The following is a 25410-nucleotide window of genomic DNA, read 5'->3' as shown; positions in this document are numbered from 1 at the left end:
ATGATCTCTTTCAATTCCAGGATTTTGCCAAATGTGAAGTCTTTGGAGGAGATGGATGAGCACTTTTTGTTAACCATGTGAACCTGGGTGTGTGTAAGGCGGTCTGTTCTGCTCTGAGACCTAGATGGCTGCATACTTTAGCAGTCTGGGGTCGGTGCATAGGGCAAATAGTGGCAGAGGAGACTACTCTATCTCATTCTTCAGAGGATTATTGGCGAGGATAATCATTGTTTTGATCTAAATAGTAGCGTTTAAATGAGAGCTTAAGCTTGTGGAATCCCATAATCCTTTTTAGCTGAGAAGTAACATGAAGAGGTCCTGGTTTTTCTAAAATGCCATTATCTCCTGAATCACTTGTCGTAAGTTTTAAAATTTTCCCAGGCTAAACTGTTTCTGCAGAAAGGCTCCTTCAGTCTTATTTGAGAACTTTTTCTCCAAAAACCTCTGCTAGAATACTATGAATCCTCCCTGGGGAAAAAACAATTTGCAGGCTAGGGCAAGAGTGCACTTCATTTAAATTGTCTTATGGGAGGGGATTGGAATTCTTAATCTTCTGCATAACTGTCCACTTAAACATATTCCCCAAGCTCCTGGATGTATGCAATGGGTGATTTCTTCCCCCAACAAATTAAGTTATTTCATGATCCTGCCATAAAGTAAATCTATGGTTTCATTCTTAACCATACCATCCCCACTCCCCTTGGTAGACAATCTGCCATCAGGGCAAGAAGAGACCCCCCCCCCCCCAGCAGAAAGCCAGCTTTTTGAAACTTTGAATATCTACTTGAGTTGTGTACTTGCGTATTTACAGCTCCAGTCATAAGTACAAGACTTTCAGATTACAACATTTTACAGATTCCTTACAGTTTTACATTCAGTAAAGTGATAAAACACATCACTCGGTCAGCACGTCAGTATTTTACAGATTCTGTACAGAATTGCATTCAAAAGGTAAAACACCTCACTCAAGTCGTGTATTTTAATGCATCTTTCGGCTTTTCCCAGTTAGGGGTCGCCACAGTGGGTCATCTGTCCGCTCATGATTGGCAGTAGAGTTTTACAGTGTCGAGTTGCCAGCCCGGTGCCCAACCTTCCACAGAAGGGGCGCACTTGCACCGAAGGCCAGTTTAGAGTGTCCAGTCCACCTACTGCATGTCTTTGGGATGTGGGAGGAAACCTGAGGAAACCCACGTGACCACAGGGAGGACATGCAGACTCTGCACAGAAGGCACCCCAGCCGAGAATCTAACTGGAGAACTTCTTGCTGTGAGGTGGCAACACTAACTGCTGCACCACCGCGGACGCCCCCATGTATATAAATACCATGCTACTAGGATATTATAACTGTGTCCTCAATAGGCACAGTTTGAGGGGAAAGGAGTTGGTCTGAAGTAGAGCAGGGACCTAGCCATCGTGTTTTAAGTATTGTATAAGACTTAAACTGAGCTAGTGAGAGATTAGATCGGCTGTAAGCAAGTTCCATATTTTACCAACAGAGTTAACAAACTGAGAATCCCTGGCTGAAGTGCTAGTTCAAAACTAACATTTTGTTGGATGATCGAAGGGTTTTGAGGTTCTGGTAGGTAGGTTTCTAAATACTGGTGTGTTTTCAGGCTGATCGTGGGTCTTAAAGGCGACTACTAGTTGGTTGATCTGTAGTAGGTTGGGTAATTCCAGCCACCCTAGTTGATTGAGGTTGACAGTGGTATGTTCTATAGGCTGACCCAGTAGCAAATGTAGCAATGTGATTATAGCAGCTCGAGAGTTTGTTCAGGTCAGCCTTACTAAAGTTTGTGAATAAGGGAGAGGCATAAAGGAGAGTAGATGTGTATGGGCAATGACGGTCCTAGCTAGGGGGGGTTAGGAAGGGTTTAATCTTGTATAGTGAGACAAGGTTTTTATTTACTGCTTTAATAGTATGGTTAACGTGCAAGTCAAACTTAAGGTTATTGTCAACTATTACACCTAGGAGCTTGGTAGAGAGATCTGAGGTAATTATGGTCTATTCGATTTTTTTAATATGGTGGAGCTTGGTATGGTAGACTTGCAAGTAGGGAACAGCAGCAGCTTAGTTTTTAGGATTTAATAGACTGTTAAGGAGCCACTTTACAACTGTATTAAAAACAGCTTGGGATAAAGACTGAAGCTGTGTTGGGGAGTTGGCCGAGCATATTAGTCGTCAGCGTTTTGAATACACTTTGTATTTGGGATGACATAGTTGAAGGCGAGATGAGAACTGGGCAGCATGTTAATTGAACTTGAGCAACTGGGGGGAAACTGGCTAGTTGCTGGATTGTTTGAAGAAACTGACTGTATTTGCTACTTCTGCTGGAGGTTTTTGGTTGTTACTTGAGGGGGTAGGGATGATCGCCCTGGTTGGAGGTTAATTTATGCCTGCCCAAAACTTTTGAGGTTTGTTTTTGTTGTAGGTGGCAGTAATTTTTTTTGTCTGTAAACAGAATTTTTTTGCATCATTCCTCAGCTGTCTATTTAATTTAATCTGAGGGCTTTAGTGGCTCTCCAAGTGGCCCAAGCCTTATTTCTAAGTAAGATTTGTTTGGTTTCTGCTGACTGCCATGGGGCAGTTATTGATTTCAATCTAATTGATTGTGCTGGTGCATGGGAATAAAGGATGGCTAGGAATTTACTATTGAAGTAATTTACAGCCAAGTGGTAGATGTTTTAGGACTGCCCAATTACATCGTTTGAGATCATTTTGGAAGTTAGTGGGGATGAAGTTTTTCTTTCTGTTTTATAAGTTGGTAGGTTTGGGATGTCTGCCTTTTTGCCTGATGTGATCACTTTCTCACCTATATAATCAGGCAGGGAGGGTCCCAGATGTGTACATATGGGGATGACTTGAGTATCCAGTCTAAGGTACTTTCTTTCTTGTTTGGTTTACTTATCCTAGTGGCGGTGGATATTACCTGTGTGAATCCATGTAGATTTACATGGTGAATAGGGGGTTCTGAGGTTAAAGTGTTCCAGTCTGTTAGTTGCCAAGAACAATGGTTTCTTGGGGGTAGTTGCTTGACAGCCAGCATAGTATATCTTCTAGAATATTTATTACTGGGGGGATATAGATACAGCCAATATTTATAAAGTTGTTTTTATTATGCAGTTTAGTAAGGATAATTTCGGCCTTATCAACACATGTGAATTGTGGGGCTTCATTGGTCATCTCTAGTCTGGTTTTGTAAAGAACGGCTACCCCCACCTCCCTTCCTAGTGCTACGGTCAAACCTAAATATATTATAACCTGGTGGTATATCCTCGTCTGAAGTTGGTTTGAGCCAGATTTCCAGACCAAGAATATCTGGGGAAAGATGATCCAGGAGGGCATGAAGGTGTTGAATCTTAAGTTCTTAATGTTTAGGTGGCTGACTAGAGCGAGTTAGGTTTGTTTAAAGTTTATAGGTAGAGGTAGTACTAGTGTTAGAGCCTTTGCCCAAGAATGGGCCAGGGTTTGGGTGGATGTCTATTGTGAGGTTCCAATGTGATTTGTCAGATTTAAAAAAAAAGTTTGATTAGGATATAGCATCTTCTGATTCTGGGATTGCAATATCTTCTAATGGGAAGATGGTGTTTGATGAGAGGAGTTGGTTATAAAGGGTTTTTAAGTGTTCTAACTTATGTGGTACTATCAGTGTGTTTTGACCTCTTGGGTAAGGGGAAGCCATGATAGTTCTGATGTTCATACACAGTATGTGAAATAAGCATCAGAGATATTAGGAAGAGTAACATAATTTGGGTGGAACGGGCAGCAGTGCTATAGTATAGCTATTGTGTGCTGTTCAGATTATAAGGCAAGTGAAATAGGTTGGATGGGGTAGTTTTCTTTAATGATTCGGTTGTTACTGCTTGGTTCAGTGAGTGGGCGTGTGGCTGTAATATAAATTTTGCAGCACTAGGGGTGGGTGGGGTGCAGAGCGAGCCCAAGTGGGGATTAACCAGATCATGAGGTTGTTAGTCTGTGTGGTATGTAAATAGAGATTTTAAAGTACTGTTACCCAGCTGTTTTTATCCTTCGATTTCTTTAATTTTTAGCTTTTAACTAGTTTTTGTTTTATTACAAGACCTATCGTATTGTGGCCCAGTAGTTCAGAACGCAGAATAAGCATTTTAAACTGATTTTTCAGCTAGTTTTTATGGTTTTAATGGGTAGCAAAGGTAGTAATAGGGCAAGGAGTTTCTTTTGGGGTAGTTTTAAGTTAGCCAAATTATTATTAGTAGTACTACGTGGGGCTTTTGCAGAGGCTTTTCAGGAGTGCTATAGACCCAGTACAGTTATGGTGGTAACCTTTTTGGGTCTTTTCAGTTCTGAGGGACAGGGCGGGATATTTTCCAGGTAGATTTGAAGAGGAGTCTTGTTGTTTCAAGCCTTTCAGGATGTGGGCAGTTTAGGGGACTAATACCTGCTATGTGTATACAATTATAGCATATACATAGCGTAGGTACTTCAGCCATTAAGTACACTTCATAAGTATTCAGTTTGCATTCACTTTACAGTTTTAACCATGTAGTGACAACACCCTCTAGGCAACATAGTAGATAAACAATGCTGTGATAAATTAACAAGATACATTCAGGTTTTCATTGGGGAAAACAGTCAAATTACTGCATATATATTGTTTCGTATGAAAGTATGCAAGATCGCTAAATCTCTAAACTTTGTGCTTGGAGTCAAGAGTTACAGCTGTTACATTGGATAGGAGGGTTTCCTGGATAAAAACTCTGTAGTTTAAAGTCTAGACGGGCAAAATCTCTAACTGGGTTAGACCTGGTAATATAACACAGTAGTAACTGAAGTATTGCTAGGAATGAGTTGTGCAGCATTCTGAATTAGAAATCACTTGTTACTTGTGGAGGGGATTATAGTCCTGAAAGGACCTTGCTGCAAAAAATAAAATTTTTACAGGTATAACCAACATTAAGAATTTATACCAAAATGCAACAAGCCCTTTAACAAATGTGCCAGAGTTTCTGCATAAAGGCTGACTGCCTCAAGGTGTAAGGGACCAAGTGTGTAGAGGAACAGCTCTGGTACGTTGTGCAAAATATAGAAGCTGAGAGAGAAATTTCTCCCCTTGGTAATTATGGACTACTACACCCCCCACCCCCCCCGGTCCAACAGCACATCCTACATTGAGTAATGCTTTCGGACATGACCAAAACATTGTTTGGTAGGTCTGAGATGGAAGTAAAAGAATCTAAATTATTTTTAATTTAGAGAGGTTCCTTTGGAAACTGGTACAAAAGATCATTCACTAGTTTATTTGGATCATGGCATTAAAGTTGTATTGTGGTAATCTGAAGGTGGACTTTAAAATTGTTTCTCTAATCTGCTGCTGTAGAGCAACAGTGAGCTCCAGTTGCCTGCAAAAAACTGAGTCTGTGCCATCTAGGGCAATCTGACTGGCTCCCAGGTGTTGTGTAACACTATTGTATGCTAGGTTTGTTTGCTCATTAAGAAGGCACTGTATACTTTTAAAATTCAGTCTCCCTGTCTCCTTTTTGGAATAATTGGTAGGAGGAGAAATCTACGGTTTTCAAAATGCCCTTGCATTTCCAAAGGGCTAGAAGTAGTTCACAGTAATGTTAAGTATGATGCATTTTGTAGTCAATTCAATGGCTTACAGTATATAGGCGAGAGCTAAAATCCTAGTCCTGCAGTGGTTTGAACAAATGTGGGCAATCTAGGACAGCTCCATGAAAATTCATCTGTCACTGTACAAATTGCCCCAGCTACTCCTAACTTTCCAGTCTGGCATTTTTACGCTAGTAAAAACTGCACCAGTAAATGTACTGTAAGTTGTCTTGTACCCACAGTATGCCTAGCTGCAGCAAAACTACACACTGTTAGCCATTTACTTCATTGATGTAACCAGGTACTGCAGGGGATCCCGTGGCAGCTGATAAAGTTTTCAGAAGTTTGAAATTCTTATCAGTGATACAATGGTAGAATTTCCAAAAACTGGAGGCGTTTGAATGGAAATTGCAGTACAGCGAGTATTGGTGGGAAATGTACCTTTTAAAAAAAAAAAAAAAAAAAAAACCCTTCAGAAATATAATCATACCATCTCATAGATATAAATTTTGGGATTCTGAAAACTGTTGCAGGTTATGCCAGTAAATCATACTTGCTGTTGCCTTGCTATCAAAGTGGTCCCTGGGTACATGGGTAATGGCTGCTACTGGCCAGAGCTTAGCTGGCTCATGTAGTGCCCATTGTTGCTCCACACCTGTTCTAAGAAGTGTCCAGTCTTGTGGTTCCTCTCCTAAGTTAAACAGAAATCACCTACTCAAATTTCAGTTTGCTACAGTTTTAACTTCTGTGCTGCATTTGAGTAGGGCAACTTTGGTGTGCTCACTTTATAAACAATGAATGGGAGTGGGCACAATTTACTCACCAGCGAGCTCTTAACTATGTTTGCATGCATGGACAAATTGCAGTTTCTAGTGTCAGTTTGAGCTAACCAATCTTTATTATTGAGAAGGCTTTACTGAAATTCTAGACCTCTGAGCTGGTCAATGCTGGATATAGCAAAAAGTATTTGTTTTTTTAATTTGGAAATCAATTTAATGATGGGCTGCTGTATAATAGTAATGGTGTGTCGTCTTTAGCTCTCCAGCCCTTGCTTGAAAGAGGATAAATCGTCGACACCATCTGTTGATAAAGCACTGAAGAACCAAATTAACAAGAGTGGATCGTCCTCTCCAACTATTAGCCACAACAGCAAACCCCAGACTGCTTCACAAACCCCAGAGATAAAGGTAAGAGACCTGGGAATTTACTTTTGGTGGGTCATTTCACTGGGAAGACATTTTGTGAGTACAGAAAACTTGTAACTGGATTTGTGGGGTCTCCTTCAGTGTTGTCACCTTTTCCAAATGGACTAATAATTTTGCTTGCTACCCTGTGACTGACGTGTCAGTTCAGTAGACTAAGTACAGTTTTTTTTAGGTTCTCTGCTTAAATGTAACTAAACAAAGTCTATTGTATTCCATCTTTATAGATGGATGAGCAAAGTGTTGCAGCTGGTGGTGAATGTCTCAGTGGCTATATTTAAAGTAGTTCAAAAGTGTGACCTTATGAAATAACTAGAATCAATTTTATTAAATTATGGGGACTTTCAAATGCTTTCTCATTTGACATGGAGTGATCCCATGACTTTTACTGGTTTGTGTGCTGTGTGAGAAGTCAAACATAAAATGGAATTGGTAGAGGGGGGAGCCCAGCTGTTGCTGTGATGCCTTCCTCAAAGGCCAGAAGGATGGAGTTGAAGATGGGAGTAATAAGGAATAGAAGCTAGTGGTGGTCTTTGGGGTGATGAAATTGCATTGGTAGATGCTATGTTTAATAGGCTGTAATGACTGGAACTACAAACTGTTTCAGCTGTTTAGAGAGGATCCTTCTGCATCCCTTTGCACAATCAGTGCAGGCAGGGTTAAGCCACTCTCTAAATGCCTGAGGAACATATTGAGCCTCCAGTGTTAACATGGAGGCTTAATGAGTGTCATGTTTCTGCTGCTCAGCGGGTATTTGATGTAGAAGAGACAAATCCTGGCTAAATCACCCTTGTGGTATAAGGGAAGCTGCATAATTGGACTGTATCCTGAACTGATTACAATGCGTTAAGGTAAATGATGGGAAGAAAAGGCTTCAGTATAGTTAATGGAGGTTGCACAGGCATAGACTCTGGCTTTTGCTGAACTGGCAAGCACCTTGAGAGTTGCTAAAAAGATTGCTTGGGGTAATGGTAGGTTTATACCGGGCCAGGAGTACAGGTCTACTACTGTAGGCTAGTTGGGCTGAAGTGCTGTTGTAAGGAATGGAACTTTGTGACAGTGGATCCAGTCTGGTGTTTGGATGAACAGTTCAGAAGCATTGGGGGGGGGGGGGCTTTAATTATAAATTACATTTGCTGCAGAAAGCAGATTATTAGCTAGTCCTGATCAGTGCACTTTACTGTCATTTAGAAGTTGATCACTGAACAATGTGCAGTGGTTGCTCCCACAGCCATGATGAGATCCCAATACTTGGTAGGATTTCCATTGCAATAAAGGCAAACTATAATGCAAAAGACCAACAAGCAAGTAGAGCATATTCCCAGCAAAAGTTTGGTAGACTCGCAGGAAGAAGGTTGGCCGGTATTTTCCATCTGTGTTTGCTCTGGTGGTGTGATCTATTGTGTTACCCAGTTCAGTTTTGTTACTAGTTCTTGAATGCCGTACACTGCTAGTGAAATGTATGCCACCCATCCAGTCATTCTCAGATAGAACTGCTTGGTGAATCTCAGAATACCAAGGTAACTAGGATATTTGGAAAGATGGTGGCAAGCCTAGAAGTATGTTGGGAAATGTCAGTTTTATTTCAAGTAAGAAATGCTTTGCGCTGCACTGGTAGTCTGTTTCCATAAATGATTCAATGGAAATGTTTTGTAGAGTTTTTTTTAATTGTGAATTCCCTTTTTTCCACTGACCTCAAGTTTAGGTGGGGGGGTCTGATTATAGTCACCACATGGGGTAGTGTGATTGGTCAATCAATGCTGCTAAACTTTAGGTCTAGGGATAAAATTCACTTTGTATGAGGGGGTGGTTGCTAGAATTAAGATGGGTAGCATTGAGCCTTTTTATGGACTCCAGCTTTACATTTAGAAATGCAGAGTTTGCGGGGGTCATCAACAAAGATGAAAGGACTGGGGACATAGCTGGAAAAAAGTTTTCACTGACAAATTGAAGCAAAATTAAGAACTAAAAGGAAAGATAACTAGGTGTACAAGCAGTGGGCATTTTGAGTAAACACATTCCTGCTTTTAGATTTGACGTGTAGATGTTTAAATTCCTTCTAACAACTCTGGTGGTTACAAATAAGAAATTTGACTTTTTGGGTGTAGTATATTCGGGTATTACCCAACTGATTTGAAAATTCAGTGGTCATGTCGGAGGAATTTTTTCCCCCAGTCTGAGTATGGGGGCATAGGAAAACTCGAATAAATTCCATACCTGTTAACTGGGATTTGCTTATTTAGTGCACTAATGGCCCTGACAAATTTAATTTTCACTAGTTACCAAGTCATGCAAAAAGTGGTGTAGTTGTATAGTGAATATACAGTCAGTCTGATAATGGCCATGTATTGCATGGGTTTACTCCCAGTCTGTTTTGAAGGAGGATACTACAGAGCTGAAGGCACGTCTACAGAGGATCCAGGAGCTAACTCGGAAAGTAAAGGTTCCAGCTGCTAAAGAATCCATTTCCCTGAAGGATCGTCTAAAGAGAGTCCAAGAGTTGCAGGTAAAGCTGCAGGAGAAAGCTGCAAGTGAAGTCAATGGGCCTTGCATCAGAGAAACCGAAAGAGATGCTGAACAGAGGTGAGGTGACATGGCTTTATCATGGATGTATTTGCTCATAATGGCCCTTGACACAATTGTAGTACTTTTGTGGATATGCGTAGCATGGTGGATGATTGTATGAAGAGCATGTGACTTTTATTTTTCCCTACTTACTAGTAAAGTTGCAGGTCTATTTTCAGACTCATTTGACTTGATCAGACTTCCCAAAACACAGATTTGTAAAGTCTTGGCATCTGGAAGAATGTTAAGGAGAATCCTTTCAGATGTGCAACCACCCCCTTAATTTCACATTACAAGCCACAGAGAAAATATAAAAGTTTGTTGCAAGCTAGGCACTCTTGCTTTTTGTGCAAATTTTAATTCTTTGGCTTTCACCATAAGAATACCTGCACTTTTGAGAGGTACAACATATTATAAATTTAATTTTTGAAGCCATGACACCAGTTAAGTGGGTGGTTACAAAACAAGGGCAGTTTTAATTAAAACAGCAGGTAAAGCTTTCTGTAGCCCCCCCCCTCCCCTTTTGTCCAAGAAGCAAAAAAAGTGAGGAACTAGTTTCTGTGGCACTGGTGTACAGACCCATTTAAAAGTCAGTTGCCTGACTTGATTCCTCAGTGCCACAGGTTCATAGGTGAATATTAGGCCAACTGCCCTAAAGGGTCATTTTAAGCCTACAATAACCCTAAGTCAGAATCAAACCCTGCATCTTGTGCCTATAAAGTAAGACCTTAACCATTATACTAAACCCACCACAAGTCTTGAACCTGGGACCCTGTAAACCACAGCATAGTGCATTAGCCCTGTAGACCACTCAGCCTGACACCTTGTGCATTCCTCCTTTGTGAAATGTACACAACACATGCTTTCATAACTAGCATACTCTCCAGGAGATGGAGGCAGACTCCGGTAAATAAAATCATCCGTATAGTATTTCAACCCATATAGCTTACAACAAAATGTTTGTAATGCAGCAGTATAGTGTTTTTCTCTAGCAGTCACTATCACTTCTTGAAAGGACAACACAGACTTGTGCTTGTGTTCTTGCAAAACATAAGATCTCATCTTTTGGACACTTCAGTTAAAGCTCCCTTTTCTAGTAATTTTGTACATTGTACTGTCCCAGTTATAAACAATATTAAACACTTGTTTTGGGCTCAAGCTATGGAAGTTAATGCATCATTGTGCTTGTTGAGGCCAAAACTACAAAAGGAGCATCTTCTGTTAGGATTTCTTTGCAGCTTTCATGTGCATTTTACTTGACATAATCCCAAAGTCTATTTAAATTGGTGGTGTCAAACTTCTGGCCAGTGGAGCAGGTGTAGCCCCTTTTTGTTTTATAGCTTGCAGAATAATACTCTGTGACAGGCGGTGAAATGGGACTGTCTGAGGCAGATGCATGGTAAGTGTTCCCTGGCCTATTTGGTAGAAGATGGCAAAGTTCACCTGTGGCTTTACTCCTTCCCCTGATTTTTTCCTGGGAAATGTACTAGTAGCTAGTAGTGCAGCAGAATTGGCAACACCTCTTCATTGTATTGAGCTGCCCACAACACTGTAAACATGGGGCCAGGCCATAGGATTGCCTTTGCTTTCATGGGTATTATGGTATGAAATCTTTGGGGGAGAAGTGATGTGTGAATGGTTACTCCTGCATGCCAGGTTTGCACTTTGAACAAACAGTATACTAAGATGCAATTTTTCTCAACATTGAATGCAGCGTAGTGCAAGAACAGTGAGGTTAGTCTTGTCAGCCAGCATAAGCAACAGTTGTACATCCAGACCTTATACTTTCCCAGCCTGATGCACTTCACTTCATATATCTTAATGTGTTGTATCTTTTGTATCAGGCTGCTAGAGTACTTTTCTGGATGCATGGCTTAATCTGCATGGTTTAAGGCCTGAGATCTAGGCCAACAAGTATTGTAGGTAAAGGCTTTCTAACATTGAATTAGCAGTGCAAATTACTGAAGTTGCTAAGCTATTGCTTGTACTATCTTGGGTGCGTCAGAATAGTTTCTTTTATAGTCTGATAAACTTGCATGGCTACACAGTTTTGTTTCAAGTTTGATGTATTTTGGACTGTAGCTTGTAGTTTTGTCTGACAGCAGCAAGCTTAAATTACTGTACCCATTTTTATTGCAGTCTGACAGCTGCAGTATACAGTCAGTGACTTGTAATTTCTGGGGACAGGAAGTCCAATCGGTGACCCTTGTTTGGCAGGACTTGCTGCCATTGGGCTGAAATGTGTTCGGACTTTTCTTGCAATTGGGCATCTTATGTCTACCATCTGTTCATCTCAGTTTTGTTGGACGGTCATAACCTAATCCAGGCAATTTTTCTTCAGTGGCCCTCTACCTCATGTGGCACTAAGTCATTTGAGATCCCCTAATCTACATAGCTTGTTAGCAGGCTTAAAATTTTCTCAAATCTTCCATATGTGCACTGCCTGCTAAAAACTCAAGTCAAAGTTCAGTACATGTTCCAAGAGATGTATACAACACACTTAATGATACCTAAAGCAGTCCATGGACCCCAGCTACACTTCATAAAGAAATAGTGCTTCTGTAGTTCCCATTTACTTCTGCATTTAAAAAAAAAATGCACGCTGCATTAGTAAAATATAAAGTTTAGAGAACAGTCAACTTTTTGAGCGGACTAAAACTAAGTAGTAAGTCCATAATCATGGTACACCACTAAAATGAACTTAATTGTGGGGAAAAAATGATGTAATTTAAATTAAGAACCAGGGGAAAGGCTGGTTCCTCAAATTTTTGTAAACTACCACCCCAATGCAGTAAACTTTTAGCCAGTTAATGTTGCCCATTAGGATCAGTGGGTAAACACTAATCTGGTAATATCAAATAAAATAGAATATTTTGTAATAGTGCCCGCATTAAATAGGGTCTGTGCTAGTTTCCCCCTTTTCCTGTAACTTGTCTGGTCCAGATACAGACTGGCTGCATCCAGGACTGTTTGAAAGCGGAGTGGTGCCAGTCTGCTTAAAATTTTTTCACTTGGATCTACTAGTTCTCTCCTCTCCTGCACTTGTACTAGCTTATTAGCCTAGCACTTTACCATACTACTTGTAGCAGTTATTGTAGCACACGAGTGCTACCAGCACTAGCAGTTCTACAAGAAAACTGCTCTGGTACTGTCAATGCCCACCCCTCCAGGCATGTCTAAAGGTCAGTTCCCTGTACTTTCTCCTATTAACCTGGTGAACTTGGGCATCCTGAGGCCACTCAAGCCAAGACTGGAATAGCTGGTCAAGAGAAGGTCAACACTTGCACCGCACCACATGAGGCACACACCTGCATTGCCTTCACATAAAAACACAAGCGCACCCACGTTCGTGGAGGCTCTCAAAAATCTACTCCAGCAGCAGAGACCTCCAAGGCAGAAACAATGTGCCACACTCAACCAAAGCTTCTAAGGCAAAACGGCATGCCCAGCACTAGTCATAGGTGACTTTCAGTGAGGCGCACTGATGTCCCACTCACTAGGTTGAATAAGGAGACAGTAACAGTCTGCTGCCTGTCAGGTGCCAGGATCCAACACAATGCATGCACTCGGGTCGCTCAACAGGTACAAATATGATGGTCATTCTACATATGGGCGTGAATGACCTGAGATGTACCTCCCTGAACTACATGAAGAGACATGGAGGAGCTCTCTTATGTAGCCCAGGTGGGTATGACCCTACCCTACCCTGAGCAGCATCCTACAATCGCCCAGAATACAGTAGAACAAGCCGAAAATGATTGAATTTCAACAATTGGCTAAGTTTCTGGTGCCCCTCTAAGGGGGAATACAGTATGTCTGCCTGGGATGACTATTAACAGACCACTATGGTTTGCCAGAGATGGCCTGCATCTGTCACCCCTGGGCTTCCGGATACTGGCAAAGGCTCTTGCCACCCCTGTAGTGCCTTTTTTAGGCAGTGTTCCAAAGACCAAATTACCACTGTAAAAGCTACAAACAAATGTAATCAGAGGGTCGTGTTGCTCAATGCTAGAAGTCTAAATCTCAAAATGCATTCGCTCGAGGCACTTAAGTGGGAGAACATCGACTTTTGTGCTGTAACAGACATGGTTCAAGGCAGCAGAATGCACCCCTGCACTACCAGGCTATAACTCATTCCACACCTTTTGGCCCAAGAACTTTGACCGAAGCTCCAAAGACGGTGGTGTTTCCATATTCATAAAGGATGTGCAGACCTCCAGACTGGTAGCTCAGCAACGCTTCAGAGATGCTTCAGGTGCAGCTTACATTTGGTAAGGCAGCGATTCAGGTCGTAGCCTGCTGTAGGTCCCAACCATGTCACAAGACTTGCACTCCACATTCCCAAGCACCCTAGAGAATATTGGGGGCCAACCTAAGCACTCTTACTAGGTGACTTCAACTACTCCTCCATTAACTGGATAAACTACTAGTGTACCAATACACTTGCCCAACGTTTCCTGGAGTTGATCAATTCCAATGCCTTGGACCAGCTCGTTCTTGCCCCCACTAGAGGTAGCAATATCCTTGACCTGGTCATTACCATCATGGGTGACCGTTGCTCTACACCAATAGTCCACTTCTCCCTTGTGTGTATATATACATGTATGTCTGTAGCATACAGAAGAACTTGACACCAGCATGACAGCCATGTATGCATGTGAGAATATGTACATCTCTCTAGGTATATATGCTCTCAACCATACCTCTCCACTACAGATTTTTGCAGAATGTCCAGATTTTTGCCTTTTTTTTTTGTTCCTCTTAAATCTGTACTTTTTCTGGCAAATAGCTGAGGATGGAGGTCATTAAATAAACATTTGATTTTAAGACTCCATCTTTCAGAAAATTCATGCTGATGCAAAACCTATTAAATCAACTTCTAAGTTTGTAGGACCCATATTTAAAATCTGTCCCTATTTGTCCCCCCATCATTTTAGGCTTTGTCCAGATCTCTTGCTCTTAGGATAAGAGGTATGCTTTCAACACAATGTAAATTCAGGTTTGGGATGGTCATAACTGATCAGGTGAAAAGTTGATTTATGTACTGTAAATGCAGTTACACAAGTATAACCACTGCAGCCAGGTCGAGTATGACTTGAGTAAAGGTATATACCATCCTGGCCTTCACTTCCTGAGTTACAGCTGCTGCACATCTTGTGTTGCATGCAGTAAGAGGTGTACATGAGGAAGAGTTTTTATATTGGGTATAGTTATTTTTTAAGGTAATTTTTTTAATGTTTAATTTTAAGTTTGTTTTGACTTAAAGAAGCATATACCAAAGTTCCTGTGTTTTGATCTTTAAGTCTTATTGGTATTTGAATTACAGTTCACGTGTTTGTTGTCACAGGGTTAGTTTCTTTAAGTCATTGGATAATTGATTTAACTGGATAATTGATTTAACTGTTGAATATAAAAACTATTTTTTGTCTGCATATGATGAAGTACTTTAAACAAAAACATATTTGTGGAATTTTAAGAAACGTTAATGGTTTGGGTTGGAATAAAGCTGTTTTTTCATTTTATGGCTGGATTTCCCTTCTTTGGGCACCTGGACTTTTTTTTTTTTTTTTTTGGTACCTTGGCATGTATTTTTACGTAATGTGGAGAGTCCATTATATTGCTGTTGCCAGCAGCCCTCTGCATGTTCAAATCCAGGACTAAGAACAAATCTAAGCAACCCACACAGCTGACTGAAATAGCTACAAAGCAGATGGTTAACTGATCCTTATTGGGGGGGGGGGGGTTAACTAGCTTGTTAATTTACTTGGGCACTGGAGTTCTGCCAGCTGTGTTTATGCTATGACAGATCAGTTATCATGCTGGCACATGTATGAATATTTAGATTTACCCCACAGATCTGGGGGGGGGGGGTAGGGGTTGGGCAGGACTTGCTACTGCACATCCTGCAAGGTACTTCATTTAATGCATTACTGTGCTTAAGACCATCTGGATTACTAAACTGGCAAGTACTCTTTTGCTCTTGCTCTGTTTCAGTGATTTTTGCTTTCCTGTGCTGCACTTATTGGTTGCAGTTAGCATTGCTTGCACTTGTAAGGTAATCCCATCCACTTGTTACTGCACTTCTTTCTGTTCTGATTTTTGTCTCCATTTTTCTGTCCATCCAACTGTTTACTTCGTTCTTAAAACTTGGTGGCTTGAGTTGTCTGCCTCTACTATAAATTGGATAGTGGGACACTCTCTCTTCCCAGTCCCATCATATCGGTTCATTCCATTGAGTACAGTGAGGTTAGTTGTGAAGGCCCACCCCCTTATTTTCTTAACCTTAAATTATCTTCTGTTTCCCCTTCTAAAAATGCTGCTTTTACTGTATTTCTCTCCCTGCTTTTTTGCTTTTGCTGTTTGTGTTCAGTTGCAGTTCTACTGCGTTTATTACTGCTGCTTAGCCTGATAAAGTAAAACGGCTAAAATATTTTCTTTTCCCACATTAAGCAACAAACAAATGCATTGAAATTGTTAAATTGCTTTTATTACTGCCTATTAGTTCTCTGATTAAATTGTAATTGATACAAAGTGTAAAAGATTTGGTTTAAGGACTTTGGTTCAGGCCAGTTATTTTAGATAGGTTTGCAGTCCTCTCTATGGGAGGAGAGGGTGTGGCCCCTGCCCTTCTGAGCTGGCAATTGCTGGGTGAATGCTTATTGTGCCAGTTATAACCATCTTTGTTCTGGTTTAAGCACTTTGGTTCCAAACCAGTTATTTTACATTTGGAAGATTTGTGGTATGAACTCTTGTGGCAGGCGAGGAAAGCCTACACTCTAACTGGGCCTTCTGGTTGAAGGCTCATTGTCTGATAGAAAGTGTCTTGATTCTGGTTTAAGCACTTGATTCCAAACCGGTTTTACATTGGGAGAGTTGTAGTCCACACTCCTGTGGTGTGAAGGTGTGGCCTACACACTTCTAAGCTGGGAATTGCTGCATTATTTAAATTGATTTTTTGCTGTTGTGTATGATTTTATGCACTTTGAGTTTCTAACACTTCTGCATGTTATCGCAGAGGCTACATTCAGACTTGCTGAATCTAGACTTATCACCTGAACACTAAAACCAGCTCTTCGTTACCGAATGATCTGAGGCATCCGTTTCCAACCAAGTGCTTGCTTTTGCTCTTGTATTGCATGTTTAATTTGTATTTGCATGTTTGAATTGTCTAAATGGTTTGCTACATTTTACTGTATACTGTACTAGTTCAGCTATAGGATAGCCCAGCTCCAGGTTTGCTGTTCTGGGTCTGCAACTTCTGACCTTTAAATTCAAGCCATCTTTGTAGATAAAGGCCCATCTGCACCCTTGTGGGAGTGCTGTCTGCATCCCATCTATTGGCTAGTTTGAGTTGAAAGGTTTCTCAAGGTCTGCATTTGCACTTGTTTGCATGTAGTGCACAGTTGTGCATTTTAGCATAGCAGTGGTCACTGTTTAGATGCAAATGCTGTTACATTTTTAACAGCAGTAACGATACGAACGTTGGTAAAGTAGCAGTTGGTAAATTGCAAGAATATCAAAAAGCAACTGAACTAAAATTTATTGAAAAAAGAGCAAAGATTTTAGGTTTTTGCAACCCTTCCTCAGTGCAAGGTTGTGTGGGGTCAGCCTTTAATAGCAAGATCCACTCATTCTTTCAGCTCAAGTTTAAATTTTTCCCTTGGCACTTGTGGTCCTGCAGAAGTTTTTCTCAGCCCTCTATTAGAACACTAAGCCTAACCTCGGAGGTACCAACACACGCCTCTCCCGCTAGCCATTCCCCAAGTGTGACCTTTTTAATCATAAATTTACCTAACTCCAGTGGACTGACAGTTTCCCCAGCCAACTTGGTCGACATGGGCATCCTGAGGCAGTGTAGCAACTACTTCGTTCACCATCCACCTTCTACTCCTAATCGATACAAATTCTACATGAGAGAAGACTATTTTCAGAACCTTGTATCCATTCTGTCTCCGGTTAAGACAATGAGCAGGCTGTCTGCATGCACACCTCGCCTCCTACTCCACCCAAACTTGCGCCACACGCACCTACATACTCAGAGGTCCACACGGGAGACCTCCCAAACACAAGCATGCTACACAATTTCTGCTGCAGAACACAATGCACAAAGCTCATGTACCAGTCTTGCCTGTCCAGCCCTTAATGCAAACCACAAAACCAAACATATTGGTCGTAGGCGATTCCATCGTGAGACAGATGTCCCTCACCAGACTGGATAAAGAAAAGGTCTGTCAAGTGCCAGGGTAGCCATATCGCGCATGCACTAAAGTTTCTCAACAGGTACTTCTATGATTCCGTCAGTCCATGTGAATGACTTCATGTACTTTTTTCAGGAGTATATAAAGCGAAACATGACTGAGCACTCTGACTGCATCTCTGGTAGGTACATTGCAACCTTAAGCAGCATTTTATCTTCACTTAGTATGATGCCTCAATACAAACAAAATGACATCAGTAATTGGTTTAGTTTCTGGTGTTTTAAGGGGATCTAGTATCTCAGCCTGGGATGACATAATTGACAGACCTTTATGCTTTACCAGAGACTGGTCCTTGGGCAGTGTGTCAAGGACAAAATTTCCAACAACTCAAAACTAAACCTCAAGGTTATACTGTTAAATGCTCTGTCTTAACATGAAACCGCACTTATTGGAAGCTGTCCTCAGGTTCATAGGTAGGTACTGGACTATCTGCTCTAGGACCTATATAAGCGTAGCCAAAAATGTTCCCTGGCTTTCGCCACCCAAGAAAAAATATTTTCCTGTGCCCCTGTCAAGTAGTGCTGCAGAAGTGATCCCGGGGTGAAGTTTCTATTTTCCATCCAGTCAAGATTTTCCTTAGAGGTCTAATGAGGAGCTTTGCTTGACATGAATGGGTAGTTCATTCCAGAGTATGGGAAGTCTGACAGCCTCTGACTCATTTGTGCAGTCAGACCTGGTTCAAGGTTGTGAATAGCCCAGCCATATTTGGTTACACCTCCTTCCACATGTTCAGACCACAAACTGAAGGTGTGAAAACAGAGGCTGTATATCCGCTTTCATTAACTGAATATATTCAAACAGGACTCCCTGGAGATGCTTAAAGTGCAATTAACTGATAGGACACCTGTTAAAGTTATTGCTAGCTACAGGACTCACACTCAAGTCTATTTGGATCTACTTGAGTCTGTCAAGATGCATCTGAACGCTATGGTTCTGGGTGACTGACTAACCATCCACTGACTGGGTAGGTTACTCCTGCTCAAACTCGCTTGCCCAAAAGATCCTCTACTTTAAATCCAGTGCCTTGGACCCAGCTGGTCGACACCCCCAAAAGGGGTGCCAACATCCTGGATCTGGCAATTACCAATATGGGAGACCACTGTAGCATCCCCACTGTGAGGTCTTCCCTGGTGAGATGTCACCACAAATCAGTCTCATCCGAAGTAATTCACACCGGATCCATCTCCCCCAGCAGCCACTAAACATTTCCAAAGCAGATTATAACCTCTTATGGGTTGATATAAATAGCTTCTCTGCCCCCCCCCCCCCCCCGATTGAACTGGCAACTATGCAGAGTTGTACACCAGGGCTTTATACAAACCTGTGTAACTGCATTGAGACTGCTGTACCGAATAGACCGAAAACCTCTTCCTCAAGGAAGAGCAAACTTGCCTGGTGGACAACTGCCACTAACAGGCTTTACAATATAAAATTCTTGAGCAAGGGGGAGCAAGCCCTCAACTGACACTCTCATCCGCTTAAGCAAATAAGACTGCTTGTGAAGTCCTCCACAGCAAATTATGATTCCAAATTGGCTTCCTCAACTAAAAACAACCATAAGGTGTTTAATTACATCTGTAGCCTTCCTAAAAGGCAAGGCCCAGAATTGGTACACACCAGTAGTTAATGATGCCACATACTGAGCCTGTGGACATGGCTGACCTGTTAGCCAACAGGTTCTGTGAAAAATTCACTCCCCTGTCCCTACCTTCTCTAAAAAGCAGGTAGTTGGTGCTCTCTCCAAGGCCAAGGGGGCAGCATCTATGGGACATGGCATGTATGGGACCTGAACATCTCAGGCTTCATCTTACTTAGGTTCCAACAAGAATTAGCAACACCACTGGGTACTCTAGTCATAGTTTAAGCAATGGCTTCATTCTGGCCGAATGGAAAATGTCTACTGTTACTTGCAGAAGGGTGCTGCTTCCACCGACCCCAGGAACTGTAGACCTATTAGCCTGCCTAGCCTTATCTGCAAGGCTAGGGAGTGAATTGTGGACCTTGAAGATGAGTCCGCTCCAAATACTTGCCCTATTTGGTTTGGATTTGTTGAAGGGAGGTCATGCCTCTTAAACCTGGTGGACTTCGAAACAGTCCACAAAGGCTCTGGATGAGGGGGAAATCTGTGCATACAGCCTAGACTTAACCAAGGCTTTTGGCACCATCTCCTTCTTGGGCATAATTGACAAACTCCCCCAGTTAGGTATAAACCCTTGTTGGATAGGTCGATAACTGTCTTACTGGATTCCTCTATTTTGACTAAAGGGGCTCCATCTCCAACAGACAATGTAACAAGTGTTCAAGGATCAGTCCTATGACCTTAACTGTTTTGGAATCTATTTCTTTGAAGTACAAGCAAAAACTAATTGTTTGTGGCTGTGTTTGCTGAGACTGCAAACTGGGAGTGGTCATAATGTCCAAATGATGTAAACATCTTAAGAGGGTCTTTCACAAACAAATGATTGGTACCAAAGTCATTGCATTAAACTCTGCGAAAATGTGGTGCCATCCCTTTCGGTAAGGGTGGTCCTGCTAACTACCACATGAGTAGCAACACTTTAAGTACATAATGGTGAGAGACCTGGGCACCCAGGTTGACTGCAACCTCACTTTTGACTGCCATGTCTCCACAGTGGTAAGGGAATTCTAAATTGCTCATCTCATAAGGGCATTGCCTCCAGAAAGTTATAACCTCCCCTGTACTCTTCCTTAATCAGGCTAATAAGAGTACAGTGCTCCTTTTGGTATGTACCTTGCGAAGCACCTGCAGCAATTGGAGAGACCACAGAGGTTCCTCACCAGGAAAATTTATCCACACAAGCCAGATGACTTGATCTGAAATCACTCTCCTTCTTTCATGTAGACTACTCCGAGGCAATCTCTGCCTTGCATACAAGGCAGTCTCTGAACCCACTTTATTGGGAATGCCATATCTCCGCAAGTCAAATGGTACATGGGTTACTCACTGTAAAGACCTTAACCTGATGTGACATTAATAGAACCTGCTTGAGGGACAGATTTGTCTCCCAGAGGTTACCACACCTTTGGAACAGACTCCCACTTCATATCAAACAGAGCACCTCATTGGCCCTGTTCAAATGCAACCCGAACGGTTGTATGGGTAACCATAAACTTACCTAGGGGTTCCACCTGTGTCCTTGGACAGGGGCAATGGGTGCTGATCATGGAAATAAGGTTAGAACTTGGCTAGGCTTGTAAGGGTCCTAGGGCCATTAGCCTAGTAACGTCTCATGCTAAGATGAGAAGGCAAATGTGGAAAGGGCATAAATATAGTTGTAAATACAGAACTTGTATCAAGCTCATCTGGATCTGCAGGAATGGTTGAGATGTGAATTTAAACCAAAGGTTTAAAGGTTAATGTTGGGGGCCCAGGACAGGCTATATACATTTTGATTTACAAAAACTAGTAATGTGGGAGAAACAGACCAATGAGGGTTCTGTAAAACTGGAAATGGTTGTACATCTTGTTGCAGTGGGATACCTTAAAACTGGGGGCCTGTATACTGAAAGGCATCAAATTCCATTGGGAATTGTGCAACTATTACAATAGTGAAGTAGCAGAGAAGCATTGGAAACATGAGCCATGAAGCGGTATAGCAAATGAAGTTTTGATAGTGGGTGATCCCATGTAATACACAGATCAAAAACAAAAAAATAGATGAGAACCAGGTACAGTAGTCCATGAGAAGACAAAAGTATCCGTGATTGAAATTGCTACACCCAGTGATGTCTTGGTGCAGTCTTGTACCAGAATTTGCAGGGAGAAACTAGGGCAATGTGGAAGGATACAAAGGCATTTCCAGTGAAGTAGTTCCCTTAAATTGGAACCCATTGTGGCTTGGCCCTCATTCAGGCAACTGAGGGTTTTGTGCTTTAACTATCTTTGCAGTTCGCATGGATGCTTGCAGACTGTAGGGGTTATAACCTCCCTTTTGAGCCTGAATGTTCTTGGTCATGGTTCATGAAAGCTACCACACTAATGCTGTTTGACAGTTAAATGCATGTCGCCATACTATAATGCTACATGCTGTGCACCTTTGTCTCTGCCCATCTTGATTTTTAGTACTGATCTGGCCCATTTCCTTTTACCAGATGGATGATGTGGTGTTGGTCGCTCCATCCCTTATCTGTTCCTTGGGTGTGGGGTTGTCAGGACTGTTTCCCCATTGTTTGCTTTGTTCCTGCTACATGATTCAGGTCTATCTGATGGGTACTGTTCCCTCTTGAGGTGAGAGTTGGCCAAGTCAAGACACTTAAACTGCCATTGGGGGTTTTCAAGGATGGCTGATGGCTTTCATTTGACAATGCATCACCCTCTCCCAAGTTTTGCAAGAGAAGGGAACATGCTGTGGACATCCATGCTTTGTGACTGGTGGATGTGGTAGCTTGAGTGCATTTCCCTTGTGGAAGTTTCCCAGTCTCTAGGAGAAATGGCACCTAACCTTTGTGTTGTAGAGTATGCACTACCCACTCCCCAGGAGGGAGGGCAGGCCAAGGCAGTAGTCTTATCTGGCTTGTGTAGTGCTCTGGCTGATCAAACTCTGGTCTCCTGGGGTGCAGTCAGGACTCTATCCTTTTGCACCAGCATGTGCCTTAATTGGTGTAATCTGATCTGGGCTGCTTGTATTCTCTAATGTCACTAGTGCACTTGATCTGGCACACTAGCTCAGTTTCCTTTCCACTGAATTTTTTCTTTACCATACAGAACTCTTGTTTTGTGATGCTTTCTTTAGTTTTCTCCAAAGCTCTAGTGGGTGCACACTTAACTGTGCCAGTCCTTAGTTTGGTTTCTGTCCTCTTGTTGCTTTGTGAAGCCAGGAAGTTTGCATTTATGGTCCTGTCTTCACCACTACATAATGCTAAAAGGAACAAACCAAACTCAAACTTGAACATTTTAGTTTTATGTAATAGCCCTACAGACTGGGAAATTTGTATGAAATGTGTACTCTGCAGTATGTTGCTGGATAGGGGAGCTCTAACCTCTAACTTTCCAATGGATTTTGTTTGCACTTGAGGCTAATGCTATAACTTGCGTGTATTGTATGCAGCTCTGGAAAGCAAGGCTAGAAATTGCTTTTTAAGGAGTTTAAACTTTGAACAGTTCATCTTTACCTTTTGCATAAAGGCACAAAGCTTCTTTTTGGCAGTGCTGTGATTGAAGGCAAACTGCAAGCACTTTAAGTCTGGAAAGTAGGTGTTGGTTCTATGAAAGCATTATAACACTGGTGGTCTATTGATGGCAGCTCTAGTTCCTATGTCACAAGTAGCGCATCTTTAACTTGGTAGTGTTACTGGATCTTGGGTTTTGTCAGGCTGAGTTTAGTTTGAGTTCAATGCTGCTGCTAATATAGGGTTGTAATGTACAGTTTTAATGCCATGTAAGGGGGTGTTGATGAAATTGGCTTCCCCCAGTCCTTTTTGAAAAGTTTGCGTTTCATATGATTAAGAATATTCTCTACTGAGAATGGAGGCTGTCATTGAAATACTGTTGTATGTTGAAAGTGTAGCTTGTCCTTTGTAGTATGTATGCGGGGTTGGGATTGCATCTGCATGCCTCTTGCATTTGAAGCTTTAGTGGAGTTTTCGGTTTATCCCTTGGCTTTAGCTGGCTGTCTTTCCAGGGTGGTTTTATTTTTGAATTAAGACCATGTTTTGTTTTGGAGGGGTCCAAGTAAGGTCACTGATCAATGTAGAATTGGTTGCGCAACCTTTGTTTGCAGTAGTTTGAGTAGATTTTGGAGATCATACAGTTGTATAAGGTTGGCCCCTTAAAAAAGGGAGCTTCTAACATGGAGTAGATGTTTTAAAGGGTACAGGTAACTGTTATGGCCAGCTTACTAATGAAGGATGGACTAGAAGATGGGCCAAGTTTGAGTAGTAGAGAGAGAATATTTCTGCCTTTGATTTGTTTTGAAGGCAAGCTGTTCGGGGGGCAGTGTGACAGACTGAAGCTCCTATGCTGCCAAGATTTGGTTGCATCAATCAGTGGAGGGATCCTGCAACTCTAGAGCCATTTGTTATAGTTTCATAGTTTAGCACTAGGCTTTTTGCCCTGGGGCATTTGTAAGCCTAGCCATAGTGCTGTGGCTTGTACCACCCCATAAAATGGTACAAAATGCACAGAATAGATTTAGAATACTGTGCCTCTGTCTAGTAGTGACAGTGAAGGTCCCCTTATATAATGGAATTAGTTTACTGTGCCTCTGTCTAGTAGTGACACAGATGTGACCCCTGGGGTAAACTTATGATCTCCCATCCACTCATCAAGTTTTCTCTTAGGCAGAGCCCCTCACTGACTCTCAACATGAACTGGGATCTTGTTCCAGAGCATGGGAAGCCTCTGGGTTATGAATCTACCCCTCCATGTCCTATTCATACTTGAGCCAAGGTTTAAGTCTTTAGCTCTCGTGGTTCTGATGGATTTGGATTTTTTGAGGTGGAGCATGTCCATCAGTTCCTGATTGGACATGGCCTTGTACATCAGGCACAGATCACCTCTGAGCAGGCGGTATGCTACTGAATAGAGCTGGAGTTTCTTTAGTCTGGCAGAATAAGACATATGTTGGAGACCCTTGAGCCTCTTGGTGAGATACTTTTGTGGTCTCTCCAGCTGTTGCAAATGCCGTGAGGTGCATACCAAATGGGGCATTGTTCTTAATCATGGGTCTGAGGGAGGAGTATAGGGGTACAATGACATCCTTGGATCTGGATGTGAATCCCTTCATGATATGGTGTGCAAGGTAGAATGTTTTTCTAACCACTTTGGCAACGTGGGTGTCAAATGAGAGGTTGCTGTCGACTTGGGTCCCTAGGTCTCTGATTACTTTTTCCGAACTCAGTGGGTTGCTGTCTGTGATAATTTGTGGGTACTTTGTTTTTCCCAAAGGGGATGACTATACATTTTTTGGCATTTAGTTTAAGGCCATGACTCCGGCACCAGTTGTCCGTTGCTGTGAGTCCTTTTTGTAGGATGTATGTGTCCGCTGGTGTATCTACTATGGCACCTAGTTTGCAGTCATCTGCAAACTGTCAGCCACAACCCTCCCATGTTTGCTTTAACATCTGAGAAATAAATGCCAAGCAAGAGGGGTCCCAGGACAGATCCCTGTGGGACACCACTTGTGACTGGCTTTGAGTCTGACATTGCTCCAGCAATTTTTAACTTTATGGGTTCTGTCCTTTAGCCAATTTGCAACCCATCTAGTGACAAGCTCAACAGCTTAAATGTAAACCCTTATCTATGATGCTTGAGTGGGGTATTGTGTCGAAGGCCTTAGCCAAGTCCAGGTAGGCTGTAATGGACTGCTTTGCCCTCAATGGCTCTAGTGACTGTTTCGAAAGTCAACCAGGTTCAAAAGGCAGGATCTGCCCTTTACAAAGCCGAACTGGGTGGGGTCAAGTGTCTGTAGGTCCCCAATGTCTGAGTTCCATAATGATTCTTTCCATAGCTTTGCAGACCAGGCTGGTTAAGCTTATGGAGTGGTAGTTCCCAGGGTCTGTAGAGGTACCCCCTTTGTGGAGTGGGACCACTGTTGCTGTACACCAGTATTCGGGTACATATCCTGTAGTAAGGCTAAGGTTAAATAGCATTTTTATGTGCGGGTTTAACTCCTCTTGGAGTTCACGTAGCACGTAACCCGGGATACAGTCAGGTCCCATTGATGCTGTGTTTTTAGCTTTGCTGAGGGTGGCTCTCACCTGGACATATGAGATGACAGGGAGATTACATTCAGCTGGGATAAGTATTTATCATCTTTTGGGGGTGAGGGAGGGGAGA

At 42.1% G+C, this 25410-nt stretch overlaps 1 protein-coding gene across 2 annotated transcripts in view; it reads left to right on the top strand.

Moving 5' to 3' along the window:
• The window catches only part of CDT1 (chromatin licensing and DNA replication factor 1), a 210292-nt gene that overhangs the window by 3674 nt on the left and 181208 nt on the right, over nucleotides 1-25410 (top strand). The window contains exons 2-3 of one of the 2 annotated variants that reach the window (XM_044081703.1): nucleotides 6625-6774; nucleotides 9170-9372. In XM_044081703.1, coding sequence (XP_043937638.1) covers nucleotides 6625-6774; nucleotides 9170-9372 — 353 coding nt within the window. Of the gene's footprint in view, nucleotides 1-6624; nucleotides 6775-9157; nucleotides 9373-25410 lie in introns of both variants that reach the window. The other variant, XM_044081702.1, reaches the window with a different exon arrangement.

The sequence above is a fragment of the Protopterus annectens genome, chromosome 8.part1 (genome assembly GCF_019279795.1).
Source record: "Protopterus annectens isolate FY-2018-M chromosome 8.part1, PAN1.0, whole genome shotgun sequence".
NCBI lineage: Eukaryota > Metazoa > Chordata > Ceratodontiformes > Protopteridae > Protopterus > Protopterus annectens.
The sequence above is the reverse complement of the archived record's forward strand: the minus strand, read 5'-3'. Positions and strand labels throughout refer to the sequence as shown.